This window comes from Carassius carassius, chromosome 39 (assembly GCF_963082965.1).
Source record: "Carassius carassius chromosome 39, fCarCar2.1, whole genome shotgun sequence".
Classification (NCBI taxonomy): Eukaryota; Metazoa; Chordata; class Actinopteri; order Cypriniformes; family Cyprinidae; genus Carassius; species Carassius carassius.
Window position 1 is genome coordinate 1,988,576 of NC_081793.1, and position 12,540 is coordinate 2,001,115.

At 41.9% G+C, this 12,540-nt stretch overlaps 1 protein-coding gene across 2 annotated transcripts; it reads right to left on the reverse strand.

Moving 5' to 3' along the window:
* Positions 1-770: 770 nt before the first annotated feature.
* Positions 771-12,316, reverse strand: zdhhc16b (zinc finger DHHC-type palmitoyltransferase 16b). Of its 2 annotated transcripts, XM_059530377.1 has the most exons (11): positions 12,152-12,316; positions 7,243-7,490; positions 6,953-7,147; positions 6,183-6,271; positions 5,909-5,937; positions 5,666-5,799; positions 5,197-5,277; positions 4,691-4,776; positions 4,496-4,619; positions 1,527-1,597; positions 771-950 (listed from the first exon to the last, which is right to left on the reverse strand). In XM_059530377.1, the coding sequence occupies exons 2-11, from the start codon at positions 7,480-7,482 to the stop codon at positions 848-850; spliced, it is 1,152 nt and encodes a 383-aa protein (XP_059386360.1). In that variant the 5' UTR covers positions 7,483-7,490; positions 12,152-12,316; the 3' UTR covers positions 771-847. The 2 variants fall into 2 exon arrangements, with proteins under 2 accessions (XP_059386360.1, XP_059386361.1); XM_059530378.1 differs by lacking the exon at positions 5,197-5,277 and having other exon boundaries at positions 12,152-12,314.
* Positions 12,317-12,540: the final 224 nt, after the last annotated feature.

Here is a 12,540-nt window from a genome sequence, read left to right on the forward strand (position 1 = left end):
TTAACATTAATGCATGTTCAAATAACTAGTGTTAACCAACAGTAATTAATAAAAGCATTAAAAAAACAGTGCTCAATGTCAGTTAGCTCAAATATTAACTAAAGTTAACAAATGAGACATCACTGTAAAGGGTTACCTAATAAGATTATTTTATTGCATTTAATTTTTTAAATCCTGTAGTTTTAGGATTTTTTTTTTTTAATCAACGATATGAAATAAATGTACTTGTACAAACATGGAGTCTGTAATAATTCTAGGACAATTTAAAAAAAAAAATTTTTTATAGTAAAACGTATAACTTCGTTATTACTTGAACGAGCAAGTTAAAGCAAACGAAGAACGTATCAAATAACAGACATCCTAAAATCCATGTTTATGTTTCTACTTTTAATCTATAATGTGAAAACTAGAGAATATAAAAGAATATATTATTATTATTTTTCCCCAAAGTGCTCTCAGACTTCCGAAACCCACCATAAACAGTAAAACTGCAGACGCATTTCATGTGTAAAACCTGTTAATTAGCAAACATCTCCAAAAGCTAAACTAACTACATTTGAACAAAATGCATGGACCACTTTGTAAATATTTGGAAATTCAAATAGTTTTTATAAAGAACACAGGTTCCCATGAATGTCGGGGTTAAAAAACATAAATATTCCAAAGATGTCACCACAATCCATTTACATGAAGCCTTTGGCATTAAGTAGAGAACCATCAACACATTTCACACACAGCATCAAAAAACTCTGATAAGAGATGGTTGATTTGTAAAGGACAGGAGTGATGCAGAGACCCCTTCAGTCATTAGAGTTCATGATATGAATTTATGAACATGTCTGTGAGGTCATATGGCCATGGTGTTGTTCCTGTGTGAAGGACCGTCCCACGTCAGGCCGTCCCCGTGAGGAAGATGACCGGAGGGCAGCAGGACTCTCGTCAGCCAGTCACTGGAGGATAAGAACAACTTTTACTATTACAGACAACTGAAACAAAACAAAAAACAAAAAACAAGGCATATATTATATAATGTGACACTGGAGCACAAAAGCAGTCTTAAGTGTCTGGGGTGTACAGTATTTGTAGCAATAGCCAAAAATACATTGTATAGGTCAAAATTATAGATCTTTTTCTTTTATGCCAAAAATCATTAGGATATAAGAAAAGATTATATTCCATGAAGTTATTTAGTAAATTTCCTACCGTACAAATTTCTATAATATGCATTCAATAATATGCATTGCTAAGAATTTATTTGAAAAACTTTAAAGGTGATTTCCTCAATATTTAGATTTTTTTGCACCCTCAGATTCCAGATTTTCAAGTAGCAAATATTGTCCGATCCTAATAAACCATACATCAATGAAAAGCTATTTATTCAACTTTCAGATGATGTATAAATCTCAGTTTTGAAAAATGGACACTTAAGACAGGTTTTGTGGTGAGAGATATGAGATGAGAAATATTTATACATTCAACCTTCACCTACATCTTGGGGGACAATAATAAAATGTTAAACATCTCACCTCTGCTTTTCAACACCAAGAAATATTTTCCAGTTGTTAATTTTTCCATGGTGGTACGGATTACGAAAAACCTGTTGAACAGACAGTTGACAACGTTTTCTTCAAAAATGAGAATAAAACCTGTTTTACCTAACTTAATCTCTGAAAAAAAAATAATAATAATTATATATATATATATATATATATATATATATATATATATATAAAATAAACATTATTATTTTAGATTTTCTAAAAATGTATAAACGGTATCGTTTCATCTCTGAAAACAAAAAGAACATGAAAGCAAAATAATAGATGTAATTTTTTTTTAATGAGATTTAGAAATTAATTTTGCAGTTGTGCTTCATCTCCAAAGAAAAAAAAGAAATGAAAAAAAAAAAAAAAAAATTATATATATATATTATTAATAAAAACAACAACATCAACATTAAATGCAACTTCAAAACTCTACACATATTGCATTTTGTGCCGCTAGTTTTATAACTTTCTCCCTGAAAACGTACTCTGTTACGAACGTAACCTCGTCTCCCTGAGATACAGAACGAGTATTGCATATGAGAAAAAGCACCCTTTTCCTCGATACTGAAGCCTTTTTCAATAGCGCAGTGCAACAAACTGGAATTGGTACAAACTGGAAAACCTTTTGAACCAATGACGCTGCGGCGTAGCTGCGCAGCCTATGGCAAGGCAGCGCAGCAAAACCCGCCAAAATGGGCGGAGCGTATGGCTATATAAGCAGGCATCTCGCCAAAGGAATTCAGGTCATTCAACTGAAGCGACAACACTGAAGCCTCAGCCTCATGGCATGGCATATAACGCAGTACTCGTTCCGTATGCGAGTACGTTCCCTTTCGATACTTCACTCATACTGCGTATGGGGAAAGAATTCAACCTCACCATGTCACGGCAGGGAATGACTAGTTTCTGAATGGGGTCGAGAGCACTTTAGGGGCGTAGCCATGCCTGGGTTTTAAAATTACCTTCGAGTCATTGGGCCCAAACTCAAGGCATGCAGGGTTCACTGAGATCTGCAGATCTTCAATGCATTTGACCAATGCAAGCGCAAGTAGCAGAGTGGTTTTGAGCGTCAAGGGCAGAAGGTCCGTATACTGTTCCCACGTGGGAACAGTGAGAGGACGCTGGGTTTTAACCGCCTAGAACCTCTCAGGAAACGCATGATGAGGCTGTTTCGACCCACTGATTGGCCAGCGATAGGAGCATGGAATGCTGCAATGGCTGCCAAATACACTTTGAGCGTAGAAGGGATGAGGCCCTTGTCCAGGTGCTCCTGGAGAAATGACAGTATCAGAGATATACGTCACACTCAACAGGGTCTTTGTTTCGTACTGAGCACCAGTCAACGAAGACCGACCACTTCTGGGCGTAGAGGTGTCTCGTAGACAGGGCTCTCGCCTGAGCAATGGTGTGTAGCACTTCCCCGGGGAGGCTTAAAGGCTCCCATCGAGGGGCCATAGGTGCAGAGCCCAGAGTTCTGGCTGTGGTTGCCAGATTGTCCTGTTCGCCTGAGAGAGGAGGTCCCGTCTCAGGTTGATCGCCCATGGGGCTTTCGTGGAAAGCCTGAATAGCTTGGAGGACCAAAATTGGCTCCTCCAGAGTGGGGCCACCAGGAGGACCCTGTGCTTGTCTTCCCTGACTCGCCTGATGACCTGTGGCTCTCCTCATGTGACCACGAGCCGAAGGCTGGTCTGCCCTCACGCTCTGGTGAGACTACAGCCCTCATATGGACTGAGTAGAAGACTGCACCCAGGAATGTGATATGTTGGCTGGGGAGCAGTGAGCTCTTGGCAAAATTGACCCTGAGTCCTAGGCACTAAGTGGTTGAGAAGCAAGGATCTGTGATGGTCAAGCTCGGTCCGCGACTGGGCCAGAATGAGCCAGTTGTCGAGAAAATTCAGAACACGGATTCCAATCTGTCTCAGAGGGGAAAGCGCCGTGTTCATGCACTTCGTGAAAGTGCGAGGAGCTAGAGACAGCCCGAAGGGATGGACTGTATATTGGTAAGCCACGCCGGCGAATGTGAATCTCAAGAATCGTCTGTGATGGGGGGCTATCTGGATGTGGAAGTAAGCATCTTTCAAATCCAGCTAGAAGAACCAGTCCTCGGGGCAAATCTGTGTGAGGATCTGTTTCAATGTTAACATCCTGAACTTCCGTCTCATGAGGGAGGGGTTCAGGAGTCTGAGGTCTAAGCTGGGTCTGAGACCGCCATCTTTCTTAGGGACGAGGAAATAACAGATGTAGAACCCCGATCTGCTTTCTGAGGGGGGAACTATTTCTATGGCTCCCTTCCTTAGCAGAGTCATCACTTTGGCACGGAGGACCTGAGTGTCATCCGGTTCTACCAAAGTGTGAATCACCTGCAGAAAAGCGGGGGTCTTCGGGCTAACTGCAGTGAGTAGCCGTGTTTTATTATCCACAAAATCCACTTGGACACTCTGGGGATGGCCTGCCAGGCCTCGGCCCACGTGACAACAGGTTGGATAGTGTCAGGTGGCAGACCGCTGATCAGGGGCCTGAACACTGACGAGTGTGGAAGAGGCAAAACGCTCTCTTTTGGCAAATGTGAAATGTTTATTGTATTCGCCATAACAATGGCGCTTTGCGTGGGCGCAACATAAGTGGGCCCAGGTCGCAGAGCAGACGCTTGGTCCCCAATGCCTGGAACTGAACAGGGTGGCGGGGGAACTAGCTTAGCGGGGCGAGCACGCTGATGCTGCTCCTTAGAGGGCGCTGCCTTGGAGGTAGAAGGGAGTTTTCCCCATACACAGTATAAGTGAAGTATCGAAAGGGAACCAACAATTAAAACATTTTATAATCAAATTCGATCAAATTGTTATTAATACTACTACTTTTCCAACTCCATTTAGTGACTTATTTCTATAATCTTATTTCTTCCAAACTGGTGGTTGTGTTCGGTTCATCTCATGAGCACTCAGTTCTGTTACCTTGCCCTTCAGTCGCAGTCGTTTCCTCTCTTTGCGGTTGATGTGTCTCTCCACGCTGGTCTCTCCTCTGGTGATCAGCATGGCATGCCACAGTGTCAGGCCTCCTAACGCTACAGCCACTGAACTGAAAACACGGCAGAAACCTCAAGCACAGGATGATAAACACACGTCATGCTGTAAAGTGAGAAGTCTTACCTCGTCAGCACCCACAGATAAACCAGGCTCTTATGAACCATCCTCTCCTGATGGGTGAAGGCAGGTGGAGGTGTTTGATAGGAGCTCTTCAACAGAAGAAAAGATCATTAGAGCTAAAACCACGTTTCACAACTCTTTACAGATCTCACTAATATTCTCCACTGCTACAGACACGGTGTGAACTAGTGATTCTTCATCTACTGTCTGCAGAGCGGCTAATATCTGATGTGGACATACAGCTGTGATGCATGGAATATCTGCAATTAAAGTAGACTAAATCAGCCTTTTATTAGTGGGACTAGTAAATATCTCATAGGAGATTTCAATGCCACATAATGTAGGTCTTGAGAAAGAGTCTACAATGCAGACTTCTCTTGAAAGAGCATAAGTGCAAACATGAAATAAACTAAAAACAGGCTGAACTTGTATTTAACCCGGAACATTCCTTACATTAACTAAAGTTATTTCCCTCCAGGAGTTTTGGCTCTGTGTAAGTTAGCTTCTACCTGCGGTGAGAATGAGATATAGATAAGCCCCGCCCCCGGGACCGCCTCCCCCTGAGCGTGACCGTCCCAATACCTGCCTGACTGCAAAAACAACACAAACGCAAGCCCACCATCCAACAATGGGTTTTTTTTTAGAAAGAAATGTTTTCTTTTATTCATCAAGGATGCATAAATTTATAATAACCAGTGCAGAAAATCAGAATATTAGAATGATTTCTGAAGATTATGTGACACTGGAGACTGGAGGAAGGATGCTGGAAATTCAGCAGCGCATCACAGAAATATATTACATTTCACAATATAATTACATGGACAACAGTTATTTTAAATTGGAAAAATATTTCACAATTTTACTGTATTTTTGATCAAATAAATGCAGCCTTGGTGAGCCGTAGAAACATAAAAACTAGTGCATGTAAATCACCAGAGAACACAATCTGAAGGCATTCAGAGCGTCATGAGGACTGACCTCGATGGCATTGTAAGCGTCCAGGAACATATCTTTGGCACTGATGCTGCAGTAGATGCAGGCCATGGTCATGAACAGACAGAAACTGAAGAAATAACGGTGGTTGAAATGACCCACGCAGTTATTTAACCAGGCTGGACGAGAGCTCAGTTAAGATGGAAACCACAACAGAACACACTCACAGAATCATGACTTTTTTAATGCATCATAAAGTTTTGTTTACGCTCTGCTTCACAAGGATACGACAGTGGTGGTCCATTTTCAAAATACATCTGTGAAGGAAAAAGAACACACCACAAATGCATTATTTTATTTCAAACATTATTTTCTTGATTGATTAAACAGAGATTTTCTTTTAGATTCATCTGATGAAAAATGTAAACTGTATGAATTATTTTTTTAAATAATCATTTAATTCATTCTACACTATATTTATTCTTCCACATCTAGCCCGGTGTTGTCCTCCGAAAAGCATGCATCTGATCTTTGCGTTCGGGTGTTTAGGAGACTCACGCACCGGTTGCAGATGCTGCAGTGATGGGTTCTAGCTGGTTTGGGAACAATGCACTTCTTACAGATAGTAACAGTTGGGATTTCACTCTTTTCCTAAAACAAAACACATACAGTAACAAACACTTATTAATAATGCTAAATATAAAAAAAGAAAAAGAGGACTTTACAGACTTTCTTCACCTGAAGCAAAAATTTAGCTTTTTTTATATTGAATAAAATGTAAATCAGTATTGTAATGTAGTTAAAAAAAAAAAAAGTTGAAATATTGCTGGCTGATAACTTTGACAAAAGCATAATTATTGATTAACAACCTCGGAGATCAAAGTAAATGTTTCTTTAAAAGTTTTTTTTTTCTAGTTATCCTTAAAAATCTGTTCCTCTATGGAGAAAATGAATGTGATTTTCAATTCTGAAATCCAACTGTTGTACTATATTGATTAGTTCAAATATGATACTAAATATAAATTAAATTACATAATAAAAAAATAAAATAAATTTAAAAAAAAATTATTTAAAAACACTAAATTATTTATATATATATATATATATATATATATAGAAGATAAAACTAAATAAATAATTAAAAACAAATAAACCATAAAAACATTATTTTAAAAAAAATTAAAAATAAACACACAAAATATATTTTTTATTAAAAATTAAATTAAATAAATAAATAAAAACACACACACACACACACACACACAAAAGATATTCCAGATTAAGTAAATAAATACAATATTTTTTTTTATATCTTCTGAACGTGAGACAGACCTGCGGTGGGGACCCTGGACATGTGGTCGTGGCTTTATAGTAATGATAGACCAGCATGAGCAGGTTCCAGTGTCCGTAACAGAGGTGCCAGAGGATCCAGTGAACGGGGTACGTGCTGAAGATGATGGGCAGCACACACAGATACACGATGATGACCACAGAGCTGGTCAAGAGGATGACCAGAGACACAAACACCTGCACCAGGAAACAGAGAAACACTACATCTAGCTTTTATGATGGATGCGACTCAAACACTATGAAATAGATTAATTGTTTGGGGTTCCACCCACCACTCCGAACCAGCGGGTCATGTTGTCCACCAGCCAGTAGATGGGCTCAAAGACACAGTCCAGCGCCGTGTCCGAGTTGGTCAGGACGTTGTAGTGCAGGGACTTCAGCAGCAGCGTCCCATAGTTCCACAGGTCTCGTATCCGGCTCGGCCTCTTCCTGCGTCCTCGTCGAGGACAGAGCCTGAACCAGCGCAGGAAGAGACGCATGACTCTGGAGAGGAACCAGCTCCAGCTGCGCATCCCACCGCCTTCAACACACGAGCACAGGAGCTCAGAGTGATAGTGAGACACACACAGGAGCTCAGAGTGACACACACACACACACACGAGCACAGGAGCTCAGAGTGATAGTGAGACACACACAGGAGCTCAGAGTGACACACACACACACACACACACACACACACACACGAGCACAGGAGCTCAGAGTGATAGTGAGACACACACAGGAGCTCAGAGTGACACACACACACACACACACACACACGAGCACAGGAGCTCAGAGTGATAGTGATGCACACACAGGAGCTCAGAGTGACACACACACACACACGAGCACAGGAGCTCAGAGTGACACACACACACACACACACACACACGAGCACAGGAGCTCAGAGTGATAGTGACGCACACACAGGAGCTCAGAGTGACACACACACACACACGAGCACAGGAGCTCAGAGTGACACACACACACACACACACACACACGAGCACAGGAGCTCAGAGTGATAGTGACGCACACACAGGAGCTCAGAGTGACACACACACACACACGAGCACAGGAGCTCAGAGTGATAGTGACACACACACAGGAGCTCAGAGTGACACACACACACACAGGAGCTCAGAGTGACACACACACACACACACACACACACACACACACGAGCACAGGAGCTCAGAGTGACACACACACACGAGCACAGGAGCTCAGAGTGACACACACACACACACACACGAGCACAGGAGCTCAGAGTGATAGTGACACACACACACACACACGAGCACAGGAGCTCAGAGTGACACACACACACGAGCACAGGAGCTCAGAGTGACACACACACACACACACGAGCACAGGAGCTCAGAGTGATAGTGACACACACACACACACACGAGCTCAGAGTGACACACACACACACACACACACGAGCACAGGAGCTCAGAGTGACACACACACACACACACGAGCACAGGAGCTCAGAGTGATAGTGACGCACACACAGGAGCTCAGAGTGACACACACACACACACACACGAGCACACACACGAGCACAGGAGCTCAGAGTGACACACACACACACACACACACGAGCACAGGAGCTCAGAGTGATAGTGACGCACACACAGGAGCTCAGAGTGACACACACACACACACACACGAGCACACACACGAGCACAGGAGCTCAGAGTGACACACACACACACACACACGAGCACAGGAGCTCAGAGTGATAGTGACACACACACAGGAGCTCAGAGTGACACACACACACACACACACGAGCACACACACGAGCACAGGAGCTCAGAGTGACACACACACACACACACACGAGCACAGGAGCTCAGAGTGAGAGTGACACACACACAGGAGCTCAGAGTGACACACACACAAACAGGAGCTCAGAGTGACACACACACACACACACACACACACACACACACACACACGAGCTCAGAGTGACACACACACACGAGCACAGGAGCTCAGAGTGACACACACACACACACACGAGCACAGGAGCTCAGAGTGATAGTGACACACACACAGGAGCTCAGAGTGACACACACACACACACACACACACGAGCACAGGAGCTCAGAGTGACACACACACACACACACACACACGAGCACAGGAGCTCAGATTGATAGTGACGCACACACAGGAGCTCAGAGTGACACACACACACACACAAGCACAGGAGCTCAGAGTGACACACACACACACACGAGCACAGGAGCTCAGAGTGATAGTGACACACACACAGGAGCTCAGAGTGACACACACACACACGAGCACAGGAGCTCAGAGTGATAGTGACACACACACAGGAGCTCAGAGTGACACACACACACACAGGAGCTCAGAGTGACACACACACACACACACACACACACACACACACGAGCTCAGAGTGACACACACACACACGAGCACAGGAGCTCAGAGTGACACACACACACACACACGAGCACAGGAGCTCAGAGTGATAGTGACACACACACAGGAGCTCAGAGTGACACACACACACACACACACACACCAACGCTGCCAGCAATCTGCATCGAGCACACAATACAGCAGCCTAAAGATTCTGTGATTAACAAATGACTGAAGATGATCAACATTTATAACTCTACTGATCAGATTATTTATCCAGCACTATCTTCTTCATCTTCTATTTTAGTTGTATTATTATTACAGTGTATGAGAATAAAGTGCCTCCCTAAATGAAGGAGGAAACAATCAATGAAGACATTCCGGGATATTCCAGAAAAATTTAATACATAAATAAGTAAATTAATTAGTTAATAAATATAAAAAAATATACATAAATGAAAAAATATATATTAAAAATCCATCCATCCATCCATCTTCTACCGCTTATCCGGGGCCGGGTCGCGGGGGCAGCAGTCTAAGCAGAGAACCCCAGACTTCCCTCTCCCTAGACACTTCCTCCAGCTCTTCTGGGGGGACACCGAGGCGTTCCCAGGCCAGCCGGGAGACATAGTCTCTCCAGCGTGTCCTAGGTCTCCCCCGGGGTCTCCTCCCAGTGGGATGTGCCCGGAACACCTTCCCGGGAAGGCGTCCAGGAGGCATCCGGAACAGATGCCCGAGCCACCTCAGCTGACCCCTCTCGATGTGGAGGAGCAGCGGCTCTACTCTGAGCTCCTCCCGGGTGACTGAGCTTCTCACCCTATCTCTAAGGGATCGCCCAGCCACCCTGCGGAGAAAGCACATTTCGGCCGCCTGTATCCGGGATCTTGTCCTTTCGGTCATGACCCAAAGCTCATGACCATAGGTGAGAGTATATTAAAAATATGATATAAAAATATATATATTCCAATATATCCCAAAAAAAGTATTCATTAATTAAATTCAAAATTAAGTAGAGGCACACACACACACACATGGAAGATATTCCAAGGAAAAATACTAAAATTAAATCAAATTTAAAATGTTTAAAACTTAAACACACATACAGAAGTCATTACAAGATGTTTTAGGAAACTAAATAAACTGGTAAATAAATAAATCAAAACACACACACACACATACAGAAGACATTCCAAGCTATTCTAGAAAACAAAATAAATAAATTCACATTTAAAAACAAGTTAAATAAACACACACACACACACACATAGAAAATATTCCAGAAAAAAAGTAAGTAAATAAAGTAAAATATATTTAGAATCTCTTCTTTAGATCTTACTAAATCTTTCAGGCGCACAGACTGTAATAATGTCCTTCCCCAGCTGTTATGATTCTCTTAGCAAATAAATATTTTCAAAAGGGACCGAACAAAAAGTGTTCTTAACTAATCTGTACCAAGACAGAAACTGCCCTGAAGCACATTTCCAAGACACTTACTCCAGCAGTGAACACACACACACATACACACACACCTGCTCTGACATACAAAAGCATTAGTTTGATTAGATAAAACATAGCGAGCTCAAAATACATCGTCAAGGGGTGGATAACTATTGCACAGGATTATCAACTGATGTCGGAGACAGAAAAAACCCTCTAAATATTTGATCAAGTCCTTGGCACTTCACCTTGTGTGACAACAACCAACTCAAGAAAAGCTTGTGTAACCCAGCACTGGACGCACTTCCTCAGCAGCATCTGATCCGGCCAGAGACTGATGAAAGTGAGGATCAGTTACCAGTTATTTTTAATCTACATCTCCCTGCGGGGTTCAGATGAGATGGGACATCTGGGCATCCGTACACACTTCGTTTTTCCAAATGATGCATGTGGAAGCTGAGCTCGTGGCAAAAACAACTGCGTGACGTGATGATGTCATCTTGAGGTCACAAGGTTGCCATGTTGTTACAATAAAAGAAAAACTCACTGATGCACCATGCACCACTACAGATGTTAAGCTCTATCAGAAAAAAAGGTTTTCAATTATTATTGCTTGAAATTTAGAAAAAAGGTTCAGTGTTGCTGTTTAACTACATTTTTTTACATGTTTTTAAAAAATGTTTTGATTAAAAAAAATAGTAATTTTTCTATGAAATAAGAAAATAAATAAATTAGAATAATTAATAAATATACGATTTGAGATTATTCCGAGACCAAAGATATTCAATCATATTTGATCGAATGCATCCAAAAGAAATTTTAAATAAATTATAATAATGTTACATTTAATAATAATTAATACATGAATAAATAAACACAGATAGAGGAATAGCAAATTAATTTAAGCATGAAATATTAATGCACGGGCATGCTCCTATTCACAAGAGCTAATTAACACAGACATTAGAGTCTCGCTTTCTTCTGACGGAAAGAGATGCAATGAATCTGGATGGTGACTGATGACTGCATTTCAACATAAAGTGAGTAAATGAAGACATGCACTCCAGCACACTTCAGGACTCATGGAAACAGCACACAGAATATAAGACGATATGACCATGCAGCTCTGCCATCTGTGTGCAGTGAAACACACACGTGACCTGGTTATGATTGACAGCTCATGATCTCAGGTGTCCACGAACTCTTTCACTTTTCATCACAAGAGAGACTTTCCATTGCAACACAAGAACAAAGACAAGTCAGGTCAGACAGTGAACGAATGAATGAGCGTCTGAACGCGTGTTAAAGTCACGAGGGCTGCTGTCAGTCACAGACGCACAGGAAGATTAAAGAGATACGCACCGAGAGCTTATTCGACCAGCTCGCTCATGAACCGATTCAGGTCATGTTCGCAGGGCGATGGAACACATTAAGGATCACACATTCAATACAGCGCACATCTCCTGGATCAGCTAACAAATCCTGCGGCTGGAGCCAGAATCAGCGGAACTTCCGGTGTTTAGAGAGGTTTTTAAAATAAAAGTCGCTGCGGTAGCATTCGAACGTACAAATCACACTTAACTGTTCATAATAGATACTTTTTTTTTTAACTTAAAATAATACAATTCTAGACAGACCAAGCATTGAGGCTGATGAGATTTTAGTTATTTATTTATTGTTTCTATTTTTCTTTTTTTTTCTTCGCTTGATAACGTGTCCAAAAACACAGCAAAAAAGCAAGCTCGGAAAAT